This window comes from Podarcis melisellensis (assembly GCF_964234715.1).
Source record: "Podarcis melisellensis genome assembly, chromosome: 9".
Taxonomy (NCBI): domain Eukaryota; kingdom Metazoa; phylum Chordata; class Lepidosauria; order Squamata; family Lacertidae; genus Podarcis; species Podarcis melisellensis.
The window spans coordinates 26,034,544-26,059,650 of record NC_138541.1 but is presented as its reverse complement, the minus strand read 5'-3'; the positions used below and the strand labels follow the sequence as shown (position 1 = coordinate 26,059,650).

At 44.0% G+C, this 25,107-nt stretch overlaps 1 protein-coding gene and 1 long non-coding RNA gene across 3 annotated transcripts in view; both read left to right on the top strand.

Annotated features, from left to right (window-relative positions):
• Positions 1-1,257: 1,257 nt before the first annotated feature.
• LOC309377889 overlaps positions 1,258-25,107 on the top strand; it is a 74,712-nt gene continuing 50,862 nt past the window's right edge. Inside the window, exon 1 of the long non-coding RNA XR_014171767.1 lies at positions 1,258-1,359. This is a non-coding gene — a long non-coding RNA (uncharacterized lncRNA). The remainder of the gene's footprint in view (positions 1,360-25,107) is intronic.
• Positions 22,944-25,107, top strand: part of ARSJ (arylsulfatase family member J) — a 77,462-nt gene continuing 75,298 nt past the window's right edge. The window contains exon 1 of one of the 2 annotated variants that reach the window (XM_081925049.1): positions 22,944-23,538. In XM_081925049.1, the coding sequence (XP_081781175.1) occupies positions 23,216-23,538 (323 nt within the window). In that variant the 5' untranslated portion in view covers positions 22,944-23,215. The remainder of the gene's footprint in view (positions 23,539-25,107) is intronic. The other variant, XR_014171611.1, reaches the window with a different exon arrangement.

Sequence of the window (25,107 nt, the reverse complement as noted above, 5' to 3'; positions counted from 1 at the left end):
TGTCTATCCAAACCCCTCCTGGGGGAATCAGCTTGTACAAAAATAACTATTCTGTAGTGCCAAATTTGTTTGTGTTGGTGGTGGGAGAGTATTTAATAGGGTATTGATAAGAATTAAAACATGCTATGGGTGTGGGGGGTGGGGACAACAGACCTCTATTGATTAATCCCAAAATTATTTACTTGGGATGAAAAAAGCTTTGGGCATGTATGAAATTCAGTCAGAGATGCTCTGCCCTCTGTACCTTCAATATAAGATTACAAGGGGAGAAACATCTGCCCTCTCAAGCAAGAGCAGAGTGACAGCATGGCACGACCCTTTAAAAATGCTTGCTGGGCACCTTTTGAGGGAATAGTCCTGAACAGATAAAGCCAGCAGGGGCATCAGTGTGCAAGGAGGGAATACATGTCATCAAAACTACTGCTAGAGAAAAGAAAAAGTTGCAGCCAAAATAATGGATTTTATTTTAGAAGTACTTCAAGTTCAAGTCCACATACAGTGGTTTACATACAGCTAGGGCTCATCCACACGTCCCTTTCTCTGCCACTTTCCTCCAGGGAAACCCAATCTTTATCCTTGAATGAGAGGAAACGCCAATTGGGTTTTCTCCAGATTGGTGTTTTCTCTGCTTTATCACCAAAGAGCAGGTTTCCCCAGGGGAAGGGGTGGGGAAAGGGCAAAACCGTTGAGACCCGTGCTTTCTAGGCACGGAACAAGTGCAAGTCTGGATGCGCCTTCAGTTAAAACAAGACCATCCCTGCCTACAGGCTGCTTCACGCAACACACAAGGGGATAGGGGGAAATCAAACTCTGGTGCCAATTCTTAAATAGTAGTTCTTATAATGACCAGCTGGCATAGAAGCAGCTCAGGGGCCAGAAGGGTCTGGTGGGTGGTGTTTTGGCAAAGCTGGTGGAATGAGCCCTGCTTCTCATTTCCCCCATTGAGACACCCCAATGGAGTGGCTGCTTCCAGGTGAGAGCTGAAGGAGAAGAGACCTGATGGAGCTGGTCTTTCAGCACACGATGGAATGAGCCCTGCTTACCAATGTATAGGCTGCGGAAGCTGACAGAGGAAAGTGATAACTTGGAAGTGGCAGTGTGGAAATTCTACTCTGCCCACTTCCAAGCCCCACTCTCTAACTCTTTGCTAGAATGCTAATAAAGACTCAGCCAGCATCAAGAAGGGAACAAACAGGAAACTCAGGCAACCCCCATTTATGTGGGGGTTACGTTCTGAGGCACCACGTGTTTAAGTGAAATTGCATATATTGGGAACACTATTGGGAAAAACTATCAAACACCACAGTCGCTCCCTCCAAACCTCCATGCTCAAACTCCAACTCTCCACAGGCCTCAAAGGTCAGTGCAAGGGCTCCTGGATTGTTAGACACTGTTTTCTTGCCATTTTTGCTGTTTCCGTGCTATTTTTCCCCCTTTTCTTGCCACTTCTGGGTTTGCGGCGATGCAGGCGGGTGCGGTCACCCATGCCTTGAACACATGTAAATAGGGAGTTGCATGTATTAAATTAGCTCTGTTCTCACTTAGCTCCAGTCTCCAGCCTCACCCAGGGGCCAGGTTTTAAAAAATCAAAAGCTGGACAGGCTAGGTATCGCTGATACAAGATCCTTTTTAAGGAGTGCTATCTGCATGTACCTGTAAACCAAGCGATTCTGTTGTCACATTCTGTACCTCCTCCCCATGCATTGGAATTTCATTTTAACCACAACTATGTCAGCAAGCTGCTGCCTCATATAATTTATGAAATATTGCATAAAAAATAATAATCCACCACTTGGCAAACACTGATAGGGGTGTAGGCAAGGTGGAGAAGGGAGGTGGAATGAAAGCAAGTAAAGAAACATGTTACTGTACATGTATTGTCTTGAAACTATGCGCTGCTATAAGAGGCCCCAAGACATCTCTGACTTACTACTGGTACTTACATAGCTGAGGTACTTGGTTATCGCCACCTTGAACAGAGACCCAGTGGTCGTATTTCATTCTTAGAATAATTTATGGCATATGTCCCTCCTTTTTTTTTAAAAAAAAAAGCCTAAGCCTTTAGATCATATAGCTGCATACAAATTTCATATCTATGTGGGACAACTGTATTTGCTTGCACCCTAAATCAGTGTCAGCTCTGTTATTCATTTATTTTGATGCTTAGTCCACCTTGTTCTGAGGATTCCAGATGGGTAACAGCAAACTGTCATTTGCATCCTTTGTGAGGTGCCCAGAAAACTGTTATATAGAAATGTAGTGGGTAAATAAATAAATAAGAGCTTGCCTATAAAGTTGGTGGCCTTCCTTCCACCTCCAAGTTTTGATTTCTTTTTTATTATTATTTTGTTTGCAAGGCTGCTTTTAACCTTTGGTTACTTAAGAAAAGAACTCTCCGATTTGTTTTAGAAAGCATAGCCACTGCCGTGTTCAGTACATCTGTCTTGCATTTTGAGCTCAATGGCAAACTGTATTCTGTTCACAATCGTCTTCCTGTGAAATGTTCTATCTTGCACACCTCCACTCCCATTCCCATTCACTTTGCAGGAGAGGGTGGGGCATGATTACTTTTCAACCCTGGTTGATTTTAAATAGCTCTCTGGACAGTTGAATAAGAGCTAGGAATGAGATAAGTGCTGGCAAAAATACAAACTTTTTCTTTTACACAATAGGCTTGTTTATTTTATATGCTGATCCATCTTTTAGTAAATTCCACTGGGTCAAAGTTCATTACTGCGTGGCAAAAGACCTTTGTACCCCACAACCCCCAAATTTAATTCTTCTTGTATCATATTTTGCATGGTCTGCTAACCTCTCCATTTTAATCATGTTTGTACACCAACTCAAATTCACTGAATTTTCTTTCTTCTTAGTAACATGCAGAAAGTTTTTTTTTTATTAAAAGCCAAGGTTACAATCCAAAATAGTCCAAGATAAACTGAAATCAGTAGAGATTTATACTGTAATGTGCAAAGCTCTTCCCTATCCATTTAATTTTTCTTGCCTATTTTTACTATTAACAATCTTGCATTTCATCAGTGTGATGGGACGATGAGCTGCTTGTGCGTAAAATGCAAGTCCCTCAGAGTTTGATCAGGTTTTCAAACCTCTGCCTGTGACGGAGCCCCTCCAGCATGGCTGCGTCAATCACTAGTAGAATCCGAAAGTGGCTGCTTTCGGAAACGTTTCCAACATAAAAGCTCCTTAACGGAAACACGTCGTCTGGCCTCTCGGCGTGACAGTTTCCGTCGAGGTGTGGGTGTCCCTATAGGAGGTCCTGAGACCTCCCCACTGGTTTCGCTTGAAGCGTCTCTGAGCCATCCCTCCGACTCACTTTCCCTTGGAATTCTTGCTCGCCCTCTACTGGTTCCCTCTTCCGTTGCTACTGCTCTCTCAACCTCAGGGAGCCTTTGCACCTGCGGCGCTTTAGATGTCAGTTCCCTGACATCCACCTCCCCTCCAGGGCCCCCTTCACCCCCTCCCGTCTCCTCTCCTACTGGCGGTGAGGAGGTAAAACCCCTGAAAGAACCTCCCTCATCTTCCGACGTCGCGAACACTTCCTTCCACTTGTTGCTGTTCCTACTCTCTAGGTACTCTTCGTCATCAGAGTCCACTCCATCTTCCAACTCCGACTCCGCGAACCCTTCCATTTCCTCTTCCTCATCGGTGGTGCCGAAATACTCCCTCCTAAACCTTGCTATAGGCTGAGGTTTCCTCGGGAACCTTTGGTGGAACGTTTCTGTTAAAACCTCGTCATTGACTTCCTCTGCACTTACCCAGGTGTTTTCTGACTCCGGTTCCCCTTCCCACGCCACCAAATACTCCACCTGATTACCCTTCCACCTGGAATCGAGGATTTCCGCTACATGGTTGCGGCGTTCCCTCTCTTCCAAGGCTGGTCCCCTGACGTGCTCCCCTTCACGTCCCCCCCTGTATGGTGACAGTAACGACCTGTGGAACACTGGGTGCAATTTCATGTGGTTGGGTAATCGGAGTTTGAAAGCTACCGGGTTGACCTGCTGAATCACCTCAAAGGGTCCCAATCTTCTGGGCCTCAGTTTCTTACAACCCCCTTTGAACGGCAACCCTTGGGTTGACAACCACACTTGATCCCCCACCCTTATGGTTTCACCTTCCCTTCTGTTCTTGTCTGCCTGCTTCTTATATTGTGCCTTGGCCCTTTCTAAGTTGAGCTGGAGCTGCTGATGGATGGCTTCCATCTCTTCTACAAAATGTTCAGCCGCTGGAACGCTCCATCTCTCCCCTCCTTCCCCTGGAAATGCCCTGGGGTGACACCCGTAATTAGCCAAAAAGGGACTCATCCCTGTGGACACATTCTCCGCATTATTGTAGGCAAATTCTGCCAACGCCAACTTTTCGACCCAATCGTTCTCTCTGTCATTGACATAACACCTAAGATATTGTTGAAGAATGCCATTTGCCCTTTCCGCCTGCCCGTTGGTTTCAGGGTGCCGGGCAGTTGAAAAATTAACTTCCACGTGTAGCAAGCTCATGAGCTTCCTCCAGAACCTGGAAGTAAATTGTTTGCCTCGATCTGAGATCACCCTCGAGGGAGCCCCGTGCAACCTAAAGATATGTTCCACAAACAACTTCGCCGTTTCTTCCGCTGTGACTGCATGTGAGCATGCTACAAAATGGCACATCTTAGTTAACAGGTCTACTACTACCATGATGGCTGTTTTCCCCTTGGACCTTGGCAGATCCGTCATAAAATCTATTGATATCGCTTCCCAAGGCCGTTCTGGTGTGGGTAAAGGTTCTAATAACCCTGCCGGCGCCCTTCTTTCCCCTTTGGCTCGCTGACATTGGTCACACCCTCTTACATACTCCCTTACATCTTCCCTCACCTTAGGCCACCAAAATTCCCTGGTAACCAACCACATGGTTTTGTGTTGCCCAAAATGTCCCGCCGTGGGGCTATCATGCAACTGCTTGAGTACTCTCCCCCTCAATTCACCTTCGGGTATATACAGTGCCCCTTTGTAATACAATGCCCCATTTCTTTCCTCAAAACCTCCGGGGCTCTCGCCCTCCCCCCTGAGACCTCTGAGCTTATCCTGGGCATATTCATCATTTTCCGTTTCCTCCACCAGTTCCCGTTGCCCCACCAGCGCCGCCCCACACACCCAGCGGTCCTCCGGGATGACATGTCTCTCTTCGATCACCTCCTCCCCTTCCCAATATTCTGGTTTGCGTGAGAGCGCATCCGCCCTGACGTTTTCTGGGCCTGGCACATAACAAATCTCAAAGTTAAATTTGGAGAATTCCTGTGCCCATCTCACTTGTCGTTGGTTGAGCACTCGAGCTGTTCTCCAATACTCTAAATTTTTGTGGTCGGTGCACACTTGCACCTTGTGTTGTGCCCCAATTAATAAATGTCTCCACCTCCGGAATGCTTCGTGAATGGCAAGTAGTTCCCTGTCATACACCGTGTAATTCCTCTCGGACTTATTCAGTTTCCGCGAGAAGAATGCACACGGTCTCCACTCCGACGCACTCCTCCCCGGTTGAAGAAGGACCGCCCCTATAGCCCGGTCGGATGCATCTGTTTCCACTCTCATGGGTTTTTGTAAATCCACATGCAGAAGTTGTTCTTCCGAGGCGAAAGCCCTTTTCAGTTCTTCAAAGGCTCGATCCGCCTCCACCGTCCAAACAAATTTCTTCTTGCTGCTGAGGCAGTCGGTGATGGGCGCCGTCAAGTGGGCAAAGTTCTTGATGAACTTCCGATAAAAGTTCCCAAACCCCAAGAATCTTTGCACGTCCTTCTTGGTCTTCGGTGTCTTCCATTCCAGTACCGCTTGAACCTTGCCTGGATCCATGGCCAATCCCTTATCTGACAAGCGGTACCCCAGGAATTCCACCTCCTTGGTATGAAACTGGCACTTCTCCAGTTTCACCCACAGCTGGTTGGCTTGCAGCCTGCCCAACACTTCTCGAACGTCCCTCACATGCTGTTCCTCATCTTCCGAATACACCAACACGTCGTCTAAAAAGGCCACACAGTTCTTGTAGAGCAAAGGTCCCAGAACGTGGTTTATAAAAGCTTGAAAACAGGCGGAGCCCCCTTGTAGACCGAAGGGCATAACGAGGTATTCAAAGGCTCCCAAAGGGGTAAACATGGTGGTCTTCCATTCATCTCCCTTCCTTATGCGTATCAGATTGTACGCCCCCCGCAGGTCCAGTTTTGTAAAAATCTTTCCCTTCCTTACTCTGGTCAAAATGTCGTCAATTCGGGGCATAGGGAAAGCCAGGGGCTCCGACACTGCATTGAGGGCCCTGAAGTCACACACCAGTCTCGGTTTGTCTGTGTTCTTTTTGTCCACAAAAAACACTGGGCTGCCCCCCACCGCTCGGGACTCTCTGATGAAACCTCGCTTCAAGTTTTTGTCAATGAACTCCCTCAGCTCCTGCATCTCCCTGTCTGACATGGCGTACAGCTTGCCTACTGGGAGTTGGGCCCCTGGGAGTAGGTTGATTTGACAGTCAAAGGGTCTATGCGGTGGCAGTTTGTCTGCTTCCCTTTCGCTGAATACGTTGCTCAGATCTGCGTATTGCGGGGGCACCTTCCCTTTGCCCATCACTTCCATCCCCGCTAGGGTGACTCTGTCTCCTCCCGAGACCTTCCCCTCCTTGCAGTGTTCTAGGCAATGCGCTGACCCAAAGGAGACCACCCTCTGATGCCAGCCCACTAGCGGATCGTGTAGCGCCAGCCAGCTCATCCCCAAAATGATGGGCGCTCCTCCCAGGATGGCCACATTAAACGCTATCTGTTCGGTGTGCCTTGCCACTCTCATTATCATCGGGACAGTCTGTTGGCTAACTTCTCCCCCCAACAGCTCTCTGCCGTCAATCGTAGTCACCTGCAAGGGGTTACTTAAAGGGATGGTCTGTATCTGGTGCTCAGCTGCAAACTCCTTACTCATGAAATTACAGGAGCTGCCTGAATCCAAAAGCGCCTTGACCTTTAGTGGGTGTCCGTTTGGCAGTTCTAGTAACACCTCTATCACTAAAGCAGGTCTGGGAGGTTCTGGCATGGGCACTTTCATTGCTCTTTGGCCTGGCTGCTGTGCCCCGACGGTGGCAGCCAGGCGTTGGCTTTTACTTGCTCCTTGCTTTCCTCTTCCTTTCCCCCAACAGCTCCTGCCATCCCTTGCCATTCCTTTCTTTGTGGGCAGACTCTGGCAAAGTGCCCTGGCTGTTGGCAGAGATAACATCTCTTGGCGCTCTTTCCCTCCTTCTTCCGCCCTTCACTGGGATTTGAAACTGCGCGCGCCCGCGCTGTTCCAACTTCCATCGGCTCTGCCGGCGGGAAAGATGGCTCTGGAATGTCTGGAATGCGGAACTCCCTCCAACGGTCTCCTTTCCCTTCCCGCCTTTCCAAAGCCCTCGCCTCCTGGCGCGCTCCTATGGCCAGCGCAGATTTGGTTAATTGGTCCATAGACTCCGCCCTGGGCCCCCGGGAAAGCTCATCTTTGACGGTTGAAGAAAGCCCCTCTTCGAAAAGCATTTGGATGGGCTCCGCCGATAGGTCCCACCCCAATTTATGAATCAGCATAGTAAATTCAGTCCAGTACTCACGGACAGATCTGCTTCCTTGCTGGCAAGCCATTAACTGCCTTCGCACCACCCCCTGCTCAATATCGCTGGAAAACATCAGGTCCATGGCACGAAAAAACTTCCTCGTGTCCTTTAAGATCTCATTATTCGCTGCCATCAGGGGTCTAACCCAATCTTTCGCCCCGGATTCGAGATGGCCAATCACATACGCCACTCGCGATTCCTCGTCGGGGAAGTCATCAAACTGCAAGTTTAGAGCGTATTGCATCTCTGTTCTAAAGGCATGATAGTTCCTGGGATCCCCCCCGAATTTCTGCACCAATCCTGGTACCTTTCTGGCGAGCGGGGTGGTTTTCTCCTTTCCCTTTTCTGCATCCTGAGCCCTCCTCTCCTCAAGCCTCGCCGTTTGCAGCGCCAACTGGATCTCCAACGCTCTGTACCTTTCTTCCAGGCTTGGACCCCCTCCAGCTGCTCCTGCACCCCCGGTTCCGGCTGGGTTGCTCATGATGCTTCTCTCTGCACAAGCTGGCTTTCGGTGACTTTCGGATTGCTGTGATGGGACGATGAGCTGCTTGTGCGTAAAATGCAAGTCCCTCAGAGTTTGATCAGGTTTTCAAACCTCTGCCTGTGACGGAGCCCCTCCAGCATGGCTGCGTCAATCACTAGTAGAATCCGAAAGTGGCTGCTTTCGGAAACGTTTCCAACATAAAAGCTCCTTAACGGAAACACGTCGTCTGGCCTCTCGGCGTGACAGTTTCCGTCGAGGTGTGGGTGTCCCTATAGGAGGTCCTGAGACCTCCCCACTGGTTTCGCTTGAAGCGTCTCTGAGCCATCCCTCCGACTCACTTTCCCTTGGAATTCTTGCTCGCCCTCTACTGGTTCCCTCTTCCGTTGCTACTGCTCTCTCAACCTCAGGGAGCCTTTGCACCTGCGGCGCTTTAGATGTCAGTTCCCTGACAATCAGTAACCCTGCTGCTAGTGTGGGGCTGGTGGGCCTTCAAAACAGCGAGAGAGCTATCCAGGGTGAGCCTTACCAAAATTGCTTCCGCAGTTATCATTATTTGCATACAAGCCTTAGTTTCTCTTCGTTGACCGCCACTACAGTTAAAAGGGATATACTCTCTCTTAATGAAGGAAATTGTGGTGGCTGGTATAATTAATATTCCTTCAGTAAACAGAACAACATGTGCATACAGATAAGACAGGGAAGCCTGCCTCTGTGTAATTAGTTCTCACAAACCAGTAATCAGCAGCTAATTAGTTTTATTTCTGTTCTTCCAGTACACTGGATGGCTCATTCCCTGTCTGCTTCCCACTCTCTATTTATGTAAAGAATCTAAACTGGAATCTCTTTCTCACCTTTTGCTAATCACAGAAGCATTACATATTCCTGTTTGATCTTTCAAAAGAAAAAAGGCCTTTAATGTGCCCCCTCTCCCTGTCCATTATATTCGCTGCACTGTTAGCATTCCAATATTGTCTCCAACGGATTTTATTATTGATGGAATTGGTGCTTTTGCAATTGGACTAGATGATCAGCAGTGTCTCTTCCAACTCTACAATTCTCTGTTTCTGGTTGCCCTTATCCAGTACTTTTTTTTCTTTAAAAAATGTTTAGGGGTACTCTCATTTTACTACTCACGTTTAAATACTGCACCTCAATGAAGCCAAACTTAGATTCACAAAATGTTTAGCGGTATGCATCCCCCTGCGGCCCCCCAGAAAAAAGCACAGCCCTTATCTGAACATTTTCTAACTTCAGAGGTGAGGCAACCACAATTGTGCGCAGTATTCCAAATGTGGTTGCACCATATATTTGCATAATGGCATTATGATATTGGCAGTTTTATTTTAAATTCCTTTCCTAATGAGCCCTAGCATAGAGTTTTCCTTTTTCATGACTACCACATACTGGGTCAGTACCTTCATTGAGCTATCTACTATGACCCCAAGGTCTCATTCCTGGTCAGTCACCTCCAATTCGGACACCATGAGTGTATATGTAAAATTAACATGTGTTTATTGCCCCAACATGCCTCCCTTTACACTTGTTTACATTGAACTGCATTTGCCATTTTACTGCCCATTTACTCAGTTTGGAAAGATCCTTCTGGAGCTCTTCACAATCTCTTTTTGTTTAAACAACTCTGAACAATTTAGTATCATCGGCAAACTTGGCCACTTCACCGTTCCAGCCTAACTTTAGATTGTATATTTGAAACACTAATGAACTTTCATGGACTATTAAAAAACAAATCACAAAGTGATGCTGCAATGTAGCAAACTGAGTTTAAAATGAGTATAAAAAATGAGCAATTGTCCATCCCTACTTCAGTATTTCTGGAAATAACTCTCAATAGTTAAATTGTTGCAGAGAAGTAGTACCAGTCTTTTCTTGGAAGCACTTCACTCATCAGACCCAGTGGGAGCCTTTATTTTGACTGCTGTCAAAAGTCAACGGTGCCATTACTTGAACGAGGGTATTCAATTTATTTGGGGGGAGCTAAACCAGTTTCCCATTATCATTTGTGAGTCTAAACCAGTGTAATGGAAAGCAAAGGAGCTCAAGTGTCTTGCAGATGAGATCTTTAAGCTCCCTGATTATATAGTTTTGGAAATAGATACTGAACAGGGACCATATATAAAGAATGCTGTACTAAAGCAAAAACCTGCCATGCATGGATATAAAGAAATTAAGGTACCAGGAAGCAAATCAGTAGGTTTACTGGGAGATGAAAAGAAGGTATCCCAAATTCCCATACTAAATTCCCTTCCCTGTAGTCATCAATTTTAATTTAACATAAGCCATGATAATAAATACATTTTATTGCCTCTCTCATCCCTTTCTTATGGGATCTACAGATGCAGACTCTCTGCTAATGCTTTTGACTGATTTGCAGGACTGAATTTAGTTCATGTTACTATAATCATCACAGGTAAAATATAAGTATTAGTGTTTTTAAATTAATGAACTCTCTTCTTGTTGGCACACAGCTTGAAATGTTGTTGCACTTAATTCCAGATAGATCCTGGGAATATTTTTGATCAAGCCAGGCAGATGTTTGATTTTTGATTAAGTGTCTTTTTTTCTAACACACAACATTCAAAAAGTTGCTTTTTGTACTATTTCTTTATTAAGGTTTTATTGGTGCTACAATTTTTAATGGAGAGATTACTGGGTGCAAATAATATATCACACACAGAATTTTCATATTTACAATTTCCAAAAGCTTTTTATTCTGTGCAAAAGGACACCTGAGGTTGCAGCAGTTGGTTCCTAGAGAGAGAGCATTTCACATGGGAGATAAAGGGATACAATGGTGTACAGAATTACCATGTTTCATCAACAACTTTTGATTCACAAGTGAATTTTTCCAATAAGGCCACATTCCACCCATGGTTATATTAACCCTCTAAATAGCCAGGTTTATGCTATGCTAATTGAGCTGTGGCTGTCAAGAAGATTATCAGATCTTTTCAAAGAATGTTATACTTGTCAGCCAATAACATTAACAGTGCTAATCTGTGATCAGGTTCAGTAATTTGCTTCTCTCCACCCTCACCCCCATCTTATTTATTTATTTTGTTGCATCTGAGTAGGCTTGTCTAAACAGGAATGTTTTTAGCAGGTGCCGAAAAGAGTGAAGGTGTCTGCTTGATCTCAATATGCAGAGAGTTTCAAAGTGTAGGTGCTGCCACACTAAACAATCGAGTTCTTACAAATGTGGAACGGGTATTATGTGGCACCTGTAAAAGTGCCAATTCCGTCAATCGAAGCAGTCAAGTTACATGCTAAGTTCTTACACCCTAGCAACAAAGCAGACACACTCCTCTAGTCATATGATGCAGTCCTGCGGGCATTAAATATCACCCATCTGCATTTTAAAAAGCTGACTCTTCTCTGTTTGCTGAAGCAGTGCACATTCTCCACTTATTCCAGTCACTAACTGAAACAGGGTCACAGAGATCCACCTTCCACACAGCTGACTGTATATCTCAGCAAATAGCAAAGAGATTTTGACATTAAGCCAATACTCACATTTTTAGAGGTAAGCATTGTACAGTAAACTAGCCTTCTTCAATCCTGGGTCACTTGATGTTGTTGGACTACATCATCCATAACCATGGATTAAAATGGCAGTCGATGGGAGTTACAGTCCAACAGCATCTGGGGACACAAGCTTGAACAACTCTGTTCTAAACTGAAAATGACTGCATGGAAGTTTTAGCTAGTGATTTAGAAGTGTTCAGCTGTTCCTCAATTGCAGGCCCCTTTTAATGCTGAAATCAGATCCTGCACAGTGTTGGGCTTCCATGGGTAGGAGTATGTCAAAGGCTGTGTGCCCATGACCCTGACCGTTCTCTTCCTTCACACAAATAGCCGTAACCACTGGGTTGTTCAAGTCACAATTGTTTATTAGCAGCAGGTTGTTCCTTCACACTCTTTTTCTCTGCTGAATACAATCAGGAAGTTCCTTGTTGGGACAGTGGTGAGGGGTAGCGTGAGACTGTACTTCTAACCTGCTACCCCCTGAGCTCCTTCCCAGCACCTTCTTCCTGCAGCCTTTGGCTTAGCTGGAACTCAAATCAAGCCATCTCAACCCCTTCCCTTCATTTCCACTTCACTTATAAGGAACTGAGACCTCACTGTTATCAACCGTTCCTTCTCTGTCTTCTCAGACCCCTCTGCAATGAAGATAAGTGGTGTGTGTTGCCTGGCTGTAGTCTTGCTGCCCGGCGATCCTCCACAATGTGTGTCAGTAGGGCACTCCCTGGCAGTCTTCCACAGGCAGGCATGCTATTAACCCAAGAAGGTAGTCATGGCCTCATCTAGTTTGGACCTGAGAGCATGAAATTGGCTGAGCTGGGCTCTGTGGTGGTTTGAAATGTGAAACTGGATTTTGATTCTCCTTTGCCAAGCCTTTGGTAAAATCAAACAAGGGATTTGTTGCTGTGAGGAGCTTTTATGGCTTGTGCTGAGGATTTCTGAAAATTCATCTGTGTTTTTATTGCTGAGAGTGCAAATACTGTAGTAGAAACACACAATGAACATGCGATTCTGGAAATGGTGGCATATAAAGTTTCCACATATGGCATGAAGTTCCGACTTGGTATGGTACAGATGGCTTTCGATGGTGTTTGTAATATTTAACACCTCCTAAAAATATGTTCATCTTTAACAGCAGTAAAACAGCACTATTTTGGATATTATTTCATATATTCCAGTTTCAGTCACAGAGCGAAAGAGCAGGCAGGAAAGGCCAAGCTGAAGGCAGGGCTAGTAAGTTAGTATTCCTTCAGAAGAGGAAGGTTTTCTTAACTATTTTTTTCTAGGAGAAGAGTAGGGCTTCTTCACTGCTCTCAATCCCTGCTCGAGTCTGAAGCCAGCAGTCTTTTCTTTTTCCTCACAGACATTCACACGCTCCCCCTGCTCAGTTCCTAGGTAGCTGGTAAAGGAAGGGTGTTTTGCATACTGCTCAACAGTCCCAATTTAAGCAGGACATCCTGGAATTACAGGAGCCATTCCAGGCTTCTGATTGTATCCTGGAATGTCCCATTGTACTGGACTAAAAGGCATTCAAGATGTCCCCCTCAATGTGGGACAATTGGCAGGTATGGGTTTATTCACATGGATTTTTTCTTATTCTAGTCTTGCTCTCTGACCTCAGTGAAAGTGAGTTAATTTTTACTGGTTCTACTAAAATGAGAACAATTATTGCTTATTATATGCACGTTATGCATTATTACACACATTATTATGCACATTATATGAATATAATAATTATGTGGTTTTAATTGGTTGAGTAGCTTGTTTGCCACTCCAGGAAACCTGGGGAGGGAGAAGCATTAATTACTGTAATTCTTAATCATCCTACTGCAAATGTAGCCAGCCAACGTCATAGCAGACTAAAGTTAGATTTTTCTTCTTAGGGTCTTCATAAACTTTAATTTAGAGTACAGCTCAATTCAAACTAGCAGAGCTGATCATGCCACTGCAGCTTTTACTTGTTTCTAATACCTTTCTCAAGACAAAATGTTTCCCCTAAATTTTTGTTTTGCTTCGGGTTTGTAGCTGCCCTGATTTCCCTGGGTTGTGGATGCCCTTACTCCCTCTGGATTCCTGGGTTTGATCAGTGCTTTAAGAATTAAGAGGAGATGACTGGCATTTGCGTCAGCAGTGTAAAGATGCAGACTAACCTTGCTTTTTCAGACCAGGGCATCCCCAGGAGATAAGATTAAGGGTAACAAAGGCTGATGATGGCCATCCATCAACTCATCAGGGAAGTCATCAATAGGGTTAAGCCTATGTAAGACAGGGGAGGGGTGGGGCTCCTCCTCCAGCTGTGTGTGTTGGAGAAAGAAAAAGTTCGGGGTTTTAGCTTAGATGATACATGCTGAAGGAACTTTTGGTATTCTGCAAGCGGTTTGAAAACAGGGGAGAAGGGGGACCAGCAGAACCATTGGCCTGCTGGCTAGAACAGTCTGTAACAAAGAGACCAGCAGCATGGCTGATTCCCCTGTATGTAGAATCAAGAATCATCCTGAGATGTGAATGCCCTGAACCCTTTCTCCACTGTAGACTCAGGTTGTATATATGTGTAAATAAACCATACACCATAAAGACACTATAGTTTCCACTATGCCTAATTTTGGAAGGAAACCCAAACCCTGGGTAAGCGCCAAGACCCCTGGAATTTCACACCGCTTAGGGACTGGAGTGGCATGTAACAGTTAGTTGAAAAGTAATGTGATAATATTTCCAATTACGTTTTGACCAGCACAGAGCTGCTAGAAAAACCTGTTTACATGTTTTTGTTTTCTTTTGTGTTTAAGTACAAAGTACTGTTATATGTACTTTGGGTTATTTTGAACTAAATTCTGCTCAGAGTTAATGAACTCAATGGACCTAAATTAGACATATATATTTGCTTCAATGGATCTACTCTGAGTAGGACTAGCATTGGACACAACCCTTTGTTTTAAATAATTTTGCACATTTTTTTAAATAAAAAAATACTGCATGAAATGAGATGATCATGTCCTGAATATTGGTTATGTGCTAAATCATCACATGCCAAATTGCACCTGATCCTTTGACCCCGGCTCCAAGGAAGCTGGGAACAGGATTACCACCTAAATAGCAAAGTAAACATAAATTCATAATTAAACACAGGAAAATCTACATTTTGACTCAGTTTTTGAGTTGTAAAATAGAGGCAGCAATCCAAAAGACTTATATTAAGTCCATCTAGATTTACGCCCTTCACTGATGCTTACATCAAAATCTGGCCTTGTGCCTATAAACTCCCATAGAGGTTTGAAGAAAAATGCAATATAATATTAAACAAAATAACAGACATAGTATGAGTTATGTCATAAACCACAGAGCAATTCACTGGTGGAAGCTGGTAATTCATGAATATTTCTTCTATGAATTAATTACCAGGCTTCACCAATGACAGCAAAAAGAATGAAGTCACTCCCATGAATCATCAGATTTTTATTCATACTCGTAATACACTGCTTCCTGCAATGATGGTCTGGCAGAAAACCTAGCACCCACTTGGGAAATGGGACTTCTTGCTGAAGTGCTTGGGTCCAATTTCTATTTCCATGTAAGGTAAGATCAAAGTGAAATGGTGTGTGGCAATTACAAAAGGTTAGCAGAAAATGAGGCAGAGAGAAATGACCCCAGTATTGCTCAATCTTTTCTAATTCCCGAGTAAGATTCACTAAGTGCTATTCCTGCATAATGCCTATTCATTTTAATAAGAAAGGTGAGTGGCCTGAAGTTGAAAGCCCAGAGGAACTCAGTCTGATGAATTGCACGCTGAGAGCTTTCAAACCTAGAACACGTCCACCTGAGTTATAAAATAGTCCACTTTCCTAAAGCTGTTGTTTGACAAATCAAAGCTGAAGATGTCAGTCAAGCACTTCATCAGTACTCTGAAATAACTATTGTGCAGGGCAACCTGATATGCAAAAAAGTGTTTTGAGCTATTCAGTTCCTACTAATACAAATTCACTTTCAAAAATGGTTTCAAATTTGTGTTTTGAAATGACAACTCTACCATGTGAGTTTTTGATCTAACTCATTAAATTTTCATATTCATCTCAATATATGTGATGCAGAATAGATGACATCCTCTATCTGTTCTCATCACTTGCATTATCAAGCATCTCTGAGAAGTAGATTGAGGGCAGCCAATGTTCAGGTGCTGAATACTTCTGGAAGCTCTAGTTTAAGGGTTCTGTGAATTGTTAGAAGACCAGAGTTCCCAGGTCGTTTAACAATCAATTCCTTTTCATTGGGAACTCTGGGAACTGTACCTCTGTGAGGGGAATAGGGGCCTCCTAACAACTTTCAGTGCCCCTAAATTACAGTTCCCAGAATTCCTTGGGGGAAGCCTTGACTGTTTAAAGTAGTATCAGAGTAGGGTTAATGTTGGGGCTGATAAGAGTTGGAACCCAACGGCATGAGGGCCACAGATTCTCTAGCCCTGTTTTAAGGAAGGCCTTTTGTCTTTTAGGGAATCCTTAGTTCTACTCATCAAACATATTAGCAACCTCTTTGTTTTGATTTGTCAATATTTTATTTCCAAAGTTAACCATATTCCACTGATTTTCTCTGTTCTGCTAGGTTTCTTGATATGCCTCTTGTGTTCTTATAAAAAGTATTAAATACTTAATTTCTCTCAACTAATGTAGCAGGAAATGTAGTAAGTTCTATGAACTTTTTCAGCAAGAGTCTTTTTTTTAAGGGAAAGTTTTCTTACCTCTGCTAATAAAATCTGTGTGTCATGCTGGGTTTATTTCATAAATCATTCTTTAGCAGGTGATAGCTCAATTTTTTATTATTGAAACATATATATTAACTTATTTCTCTCATATCAAGGCTATGGTATTGCCACGTTGACAAACCTGTTTTCTTTTTTAAAAAACACTGGGAGCAGGTTGATCAAATATAATGAGAAATGGCAGCCAAGTTTTTGTAAGACCTCCATGGAATGTTTCCAAGGCTATGAAGTACTAAAGGAGCCACTATGATAATGCAAGACAGGAAGAATGCTAGGTGTGATCTCCTGTGTGTCAGTGTTTCCATAATCACTAAATCAAATGATGAAATGCCACCAGTAGAAAATAAGGATGAACTCTTTATTGAAACGTGTTATCATAAACTGTGCTTCCTCTGAATCTCAGGAGTGACGTATGGGTTGGGTTTCTTTTATTAAAAAAGCAGGAAACAAAATATTGTTGAAACTCTTACTGCATTCATTCCACTAACAGTTTGAGATGTAGGTCATTTCACCTTAATGTTCATCTATCAACATTCAAGAGCTCCAGCTGCTAGACTGACTCATGTCTCATGACCCTCTGATCCGCCTGGCACACAGCATCAACATCCTCCCTCGAGAAAAACCTTAGTTCTAAAATCAATGCATAATAATAGCAGAGGGAAGGCAATTATTCCTCCTCTACCACTTATTCCCTTAACATACTTCTTTATACTGCTGTTGTGGTCAAAATCTTCAGTTCTGCATGGTTGCGTATATTCAACTCCCAAGCATATCTGAGGATTTATTGCGGTTTTAGGGGCTATGTTACAAATTCAGGCCATAATCAATGGAGGAAAGGATGCCCATGCATCATGTGAGCACAGCTGTGTTTGTGGATACAGCCATAAATGGGAGACTCAAAACTACCAAATGACATTTACTTGGTCTAAAACTTTTTATTGAGAATCTTATAGGGGCAGTCATATTGTTCATTAAAGTCTGTCTTTAATGAACAAAAGTTTTGTATCTTTCAAATGTTGATCCAGAACCAAATAGATCTTAGTAAATAATGCCACCCACCTCTGACTGACCCTAGTTCATAGTACAATGAATACATTTTAGATTGTGAATGCAATATTTGCCAAAGTAATAATTCCTGTTTTGTTTTTCTTTTGATGTTCAACATACATTTTCCAGCTTTTTCCCCTCTCTCCAATATTCCAGCAAATAAGCACATGTGCATACTTTGGAAACTCCCCTAGTTGCCCATGTGTGAGGTTTTTTTATTTTCCTGTAAAATAACTACAAATACTAATAAGGATTCATACTAAAAGCTTCTTCTGTGTTAATGGTGGATATATAATTTCACATACCTCATGCTTCCCACTTTCCAGGAATAGTTTGTGGTACACAATTAGCAGCTTTCGTTAAAATTTGCTGCAGCTAAGACTTCTTACAACCTTGTAAAACTTTTATGGTTATATCAATTAAAGGAAGGAGCTCCAATAATCTTTGGTATGTTTGCAGTATATTGTTGATGCGTGGTTAGCAGACACTATATTTAAATATGATAATAAATAAAAGTGCATCATTTATCTTAAAAGGATGAGCATAGAGCAGGTGTCAGCAAACTTTTTCAGCCGTGAGCCAGTCCACCGTCCCTCAGACCATGTGGTGGGCCGGACTATATTTTGGGGGGGAAATGAACAAATTCCTATGCCCCACAAATAAGCCAGAGATGCATTTTAAATAAAAGCACACATTCTACTTATGTAAAAACAGGCTGATTCCCGGACCGTCAGTGGGTCGGATTGAGAAGGTGATTGGGCCGCATCTGGCCCCCGGGCCTTAGGTTGCCTACCCCTGGCATACAGCATTGGATCACATCAGATTATGGTCCAGGTATTGTTTGCTACGATTAGCAGTGGCTTTCACAGGCCGCAGGCAGACCTCAAGTTTCACATCACCCGCTGCCTGATACTTTTTCACCTGAAGATGCTGGAGTTTGAATCTGGCCTTCCGCAGAAAAAGCCTGTGCTCTGTCACTGAACTGTGATTCTTCTTTCACAGCATGGGATGGATTTATTCATTTTGGAGAAGTAGCACCTTTGTAAAATAATGAAAAGATTTGTTCCTAATAGAATATAAATACAACTCCAGCAAAAGTTCTACTCAACACCCACTGAGAAAGAAAATGCAGTATGATAATGAGCCTATCATTATTTCGGTGTGCATTGATTCTGGATGCTGTTTTATCACCCTCGTGCATAGCATTTATTGTAGCGTATTCCCTAAGTCAGCAGTGAAGAATCTCCAGTCCACAGGCTTAATTAGGCCCGCCAGGCCATTTTGGCCAAGTCACGCACATCACACAAAGTGATCAGCTGATCAGCAAAGGTTTGCACATAGTGCCCTGCCTGGCTTTTTGCAATCAGGGCTTCAAAGTATTAACTCTTTGCAAGCACTAACGGGTCAACTGGTGCTTACGGAGAGCAGCACATATGCTTTGAAGCCCCTACAATCACTGATTGTTGGGGCTTCAAAGTGTAGTGCACTGAGAAGGGTGAAAATGGGTCGCCTGGCTTCACTGTGATATCAGGTGAGTGGCCATTGGCTCATTGTGGGTGGAGGAGCTAAGGATCCAGCCCACCAACCAGATCCAGTTCCTCACACCTTTGCTAAGTGATCAGACTGCTAGTACATAAAAGCTTATGCCACTATAAAACTTAAGTTTTCAAGACTTCACAGTTCTCTGCTGTTTTTGCTCCAACAAACTAATCCTTACAGCAGCTCTTTCAGAAAGATGGAGGCTAATTATTATCTGTATATCAGAGCCTGGTTGCTTAATCTGAGAGACAGTGACTTGCCTAGAGATAGACAGTAGACATGGCTGACCTCAGATTTCAACCAGAGATTTCCATCTCATAACTCATGCTCTTAACCTCTCCTCTATATGATCAGTTAAGAAGGAAAGGCTGCAGTGAAGAGATTTAAAATATGTGGTGTATAAGATCAATCAGGTCCAATCAAGGCCATTTGATTACATGGAAGAGCACTTCAGCTCAACGAAATAGTATTGATGCATGCATACATTTCTAAGAAACCAAGTTGCTAATATTTTAAAGTTACATTTTCCAGGCATATTCTTCAGTGGCACCAGAATGGGAGGCAGCAAATCAAGCCAGTCTGTGGTTGAAAATAGATCCTGTGCTTTCATATTTTCCAGGTTTTGTGGTGGTATTTGAAATACTGCAAACAATATTTTTGCAACGAAAGAAACCTCTACAAAGAGATGCTAAAATGGCCTGTCAGGAGACATGGCACCAGCAATGTGTACTAAGTAAACTAAAGAAAAATAACACCATGTTTGTAAGGGCATGGCTATGGAGATAAAATAAATTGTAACTCTATGGCTTGGAACATGGGCATGGCCAACTAAATTAAGAATAACGGGGGGGAGAGACCTTTTTAAAAATTGCAGACATATGTGGAGCACAATCCTACGCATGTTTCCCTTGGAAATAAGTATATATTTCATCAGTTGGGGTGGGAAAGAAATATAATGCAATTCGCATTTAAAGGTGAAGCTACCTAATTCATGCTTCCCCAAAAAATAGATGAAGCAAAACACAGCCATCCTTCAAAATTTGCATTTGCCCAAGTTTTGCAATGCAGGTCCCCAGCCAAATAATTTGTACAAAAATGCATATACTAGGGTAAAGTGTGCATAAAAATGCATATATTTGTGAAAATGATATACAAAAATGCATTAAATTAGGAACTATTGCTTTACAGAAATGTGTATATTAGGCACAAATTTATAGGAAATTGTATATTAGGAGAAAATCATGGATGAATTTTCATGAGGACTTTAAAAAAAATCACAAGCTGATGTGGAAATGTGAAGAACTGAATTTGAGATTGTAAAAAGGAGAATTCCATTACTTTCATTCTCCACTCTTCTACCCTTGGTAAATCTTCCTGTTTCCATTTTTTGGGCCAATAATATTCTTGCCGCTGTCACCGCATATGGAAAAAGCTTACATTCTTTTTTATTTATTTCATTTCCTACTATACCTAATAGAAATGCTTCTGGTTTCTTTACAAATGTATATTTCAACATTTTTTCAATTCACTATAAATCATCTCCCAGAAGCTTTTCACCTTTTTACATTCCCACCACGTATGAAAGAATAAGGTACATTCCGTTACACCTGTAAAATTAGCAAAAATGTATAAAATAAGTAATAAGTGTTAGAAATGTAAAGAAAAAGAAGGGACATTCTTTCCCCCTAAAAAAGTTCAACAACTTTGAGCTGAACCCCCCCAAAAAACAGGGGGTAGTTCACTGCCAGTTTTTAATTCTGAAAGTAGATCACAGTCTCTTGAGAGTTGGCCATCCCTGATCTATACAAAGTGACCCAACCAATACATTGCCTGCGCACTTTACAGCACAGGTAAAAAGGTAAAGGACCCCTGGACGGTTAAGTCCAGTCAAGGGCGACTAGGGGGTTGTGGTGCTCATTTCACTTTCAGGCCGAGAGAGCCGGCGTTTGCCCACAGACAGCTTTCCGGGTTATGTGACCAGCATGATGAAACCGCTTCTGGCGCAATGGAACATCGTGACGGAAACCAGAGCGCATGGAAACCACTGCAGTGGTACCTATTTATGTACTTGTACTGGTGTGCTTTCAAACTGCTAGGTTGGCAGGAGCTGGGACAGAGCAACGGGAGCTCACCCCATCATGGGGATTTGAACCACTGACCTTCTGATTGGCAAGCACAAGAGGCTCAGTGGATTACAAAAATTGGCTTTTACGATATCGCTGCTGAAACAGACATACGGTAAAATGATACAGGAAAAAATGTTTTATTGCAGATTTGTGAGCTTGAGACTGTTGTGCAATTAACCTGTAGGATTTTCTTCTACATTTGCCATTTACGGGTGTGAGTGCCTGCAAAATTGTAGCAACTGAATAGCGATTTGCGATTGAACGGTAACTTTTGCGGGCTTTCAAGATCAAAGGCTTAAATTGGCTGAGTTACAATTCTACCAACCGCAGCGATTTTCAGCCTATAACCCAGTTTTAAGGGAGCAGCTTATACTTGGGTATTGTCTTTTTTTCTTTCCCCTCCCTTGAATTTTAAAAGTGCAGCTTATTTGTGGGTGCGGCTTATATTCGGGCCAATACGATAACTGATACTTAAAAGCTTGCTCTGGCTGACCACATGCTACCAGATCAGGTTCTCTACAAGGCCCTTAACAACACCTAGCCTGAATACCTTAAGGACCACTTGATTCCTTATATTTCTGCCCAATCACTCAAGTCTGGGAGGCGTGGGAATCAGTTTGTGGTTTCTATGGCTTGGATGGAAAGCTGGTATACACCAGGAGCTGTGTCTTCAGTTGTTGGCCCAATTCTGTGAAACTCCCTGTTAGCTGAGAGTAGATGGTCTCATTCCTTATTAAACTTCCAGCACTTAGCCATTTCTTTTATCTTTCAGCTAATGTTATGGTCAATTACAATGGTTTTACCTGACTGTACGCTGCTTAGTGAATAGCCCAATTTTTGAACTTCTGTAAATTTAATCCTTCTTCATTGTGTTTGTTGTTTATGATAGATGCATTCCCATGTGCTATCATTTTATTTTTTGGATTCCTCTAGCTCATCTTATTCCCTCCACCACTAGCACACCCCATAATAAATATGGCTTCCTTTTATTTTGCAGTTTTATATGCTCTCCTACACACAGTCTCCTGCTGTCTTGTGGTTCTATCCCCACTGGTTTAAATGATTGTTTTGCAGCTATTCTTCCAGCGTGCATATGGCATTCCGACATATATCTATTTTTCCCTTCAGGGTGGCCGTATGCAAAAAAACCCAGGATTCTTTAAACTTTCAGGACTGAATAAAATAAAGATTTTATCGACTTCTGGAAGGACTCTGTGGAAGCCACACCCTTTATAACCGGATCACGACAGATTCCAGAACTTTATTTCTAGTTCCGGTACTGAATTTATTTCAGGCCTGCTCAGAAGTGTCCACCTGTGACCTGAAAGTCCTCAGATCCCTCTTGGAAGGAAAGACAAGAGAGCGGGGTGCATTCTGTACTTTCTCAGAGGCACCCTTTATTACTTGGTACGCCCCAAGGCTGAAGCCTGGGGCTAAACTCTCCCTTCTCCTAAGCAAGACAGCTGTGGGAACCCGGGAGAGCCCATTCAGCTCGCCCTCCCCTCGGGGCTGGCCCAGTGCCTTCCTCGCCGGTCAATTCCAGCGAGAGGCGCGCGCGCGTGCGCCTGGGCTGAGGCGGGCCGGCGTTTTGTTTGGCTTTGCTCGCCCGGGATGGGTGGGGGCGAGGGAGGCGGCAGGAGGGAAAGGGAGCGGAGCGAGAGTTGCTCGCCGGCGCTCCTGCAGCGAGGGGAAGACGGCGTCCTGTGGGCTCGCCCCTTCGCGCCCACCAGGAAAGCGGGCGCCTTTTTCGGGGAGACGCAGCAGATGGAGCGCCCCGCGCCTCCCTCCCGGCAGCAGCGTTGGCGCCGCCTGTGCCCGCTCGCCTAGACGGGGGCCGTGCCTCTTCTAGGGTTAGGATGGAGTAGCGGGCAGCGGTCGGCGTCGCTGGCTGGAGGCTGCCCGGCCACCTGGGGATGCTTGGAGACGCCTAAGGCTGCCCCGACGGCCGCTCTCCCCTCAGAGGGCGCTGCGCTCGACCTCGTCTGTCAGCATGGGCTCGCCCTGCCGCCGCCGCCGCCGCTCCAGCGGAGGGACCCCTTGACGGCTCGCCTCTTCGTGGCCCGTTGCCTCCCCCGGGAGAGGCGGGGAGGGGGCGTGCAGCTCTTGGCCCGGCTCTGCCGAAGGAAAATGCTAGCCGGGGGTTTGCTGGCCGGTTTCTCCGTGCTCAGCCTGCTCACCTACGGCTATCTGGCTTGGGACGCGGCTGGCGACCCCGAGAGCGCGGGCGCGACGGCCAAGTTGGAAGAAGGAGCCGAAGCGGAGCCCGCCCCTTCTCCGCCACACCTCATCTTCATCCTGGCGGACGACCAGGGGTTCAGGGACGTGGGCTACCATGGCTCGGAGATCAGGACGCCCACCTTGGATAAGTTGGCGGCGGAAGGGGTGAAGCTGGAGAACTACTACGTCCAGCCCATGTGCACCCCGTCCAGGAGCCAATTCATCACGGGAAGGTAAGACGTTGGCGCTAGGGGTTATTTTTTTTTTAGAGGGTGGGTGTCAATTTCAATAACCCTTGAAAACTGAAATTGGTGAGTGTCTGCGCCTGTGTTACCTCGCAAAATGCCTCTTCTAAAATCTCTCTTGCACAAGTATGGCAAATACAAATGGAGTTATTGTGGCACAAGCTTTTGTGGACTAGGGTTTCTGATGAAATAGGTCTGTTTTCCTTTAAAAGTGCCTGTCTGTTTGCATGTGCTGTTGCAGACTTAGCACAGGGGTACCCTCCTCCTGGAACATCTGACATTTAACTTTGCTCGGAAGTTTTGTCCTTAGCTGAGGTTTAGGAAAGTAGTGGGTTAATGTGTGAACTAAAATTGTTAACTAAGCATTTGGCAACTGAGAGCTACCCACTTCATAATATTATGATAACAGCTGATTTGCATGGATATACAGTGCATAAAAGCCTCTTGTCACTCCATTCATGTGGAAGCTACCAGCAACTAGTGAGCATCATTTGAGTTCTGTTTTTATTAACACAGCTGGGGGGGGGGTTAGAATCAGGAGCCTTGAGCCAGCAGGAGAGCCTCCTCTGGAGAGTCAAACAAAAGTTCCAAGGGAATGAATGAAAGCTTGAATGAAAGCTCAAGTTGTCCCAGTTTGTTGTCATATGCAAGTCCCCATTCTTATTGCAAGAGACAATCACTCAGACAGTCATTGGCCAATGCGAAAGATGTCCATTGAAACCTCAGTCCAATGAGAAAGCCAATTTGAGTTTAAAGGCATAGTAAGCACTTTGGCAAGAACATCTTAAAGAACTTAACCACTGCATTGTTACACTGCTCAATATTGTCTGCATCTTCAGCTGTTAATGTCATAGCATGATGTGTCCGAGCGCAAATTTAAAAAGGCTGTTTCTCCCGTTTCATGCCGTATTAATCCAATTCACAAGCTTGTATTTTAAAGGGCCATATCCTAGGATCAAAAATATGCTAATTGAATCACTTGTTGACATATTGTATTCCCATAGTATAATTCCTCCTTGTAGAAAGTTAGAATGTCTTTTCAGTATCACCAAAGCAGCTGAAAACAAACTTGTTATTTATAACACTTTAGATGTGCAATCCATTTCACAACCTTTATCATTCATTCTGATAACTGTGTACACTAGTTTTGCTGTTACTGTAGTTTTATCATTGCCCACTCATCTTGGTTTTAAGCTTAGGGCTTCTAAGATCATGTCTGATATAGCATCTGCTGAACAACAACGCTGGCTGTCAGCTTCTGCTGGTCATAATTATGTGCAGTGTTGGGATAATTCGCAACAGATAATGTAACATACTTGATCATGAGAAGAGCATGGAGTTCATTTTTGGCCCTAAACTTTTTTTCCTAAGCGCATAGGTCAGGAACCTGAAGTTATGACGATAGCATGTATTCACAACTAAGATGCAAGTTTCCCCCCCTTGTCTGTTACTTTTATTGTGGCTACCATCATTCTATGTATATTACAAAAATTATAAGACATGGGTGTACTCACAGATATACAGTCTAATAAAATATGACATATGAAGGAACCTTTT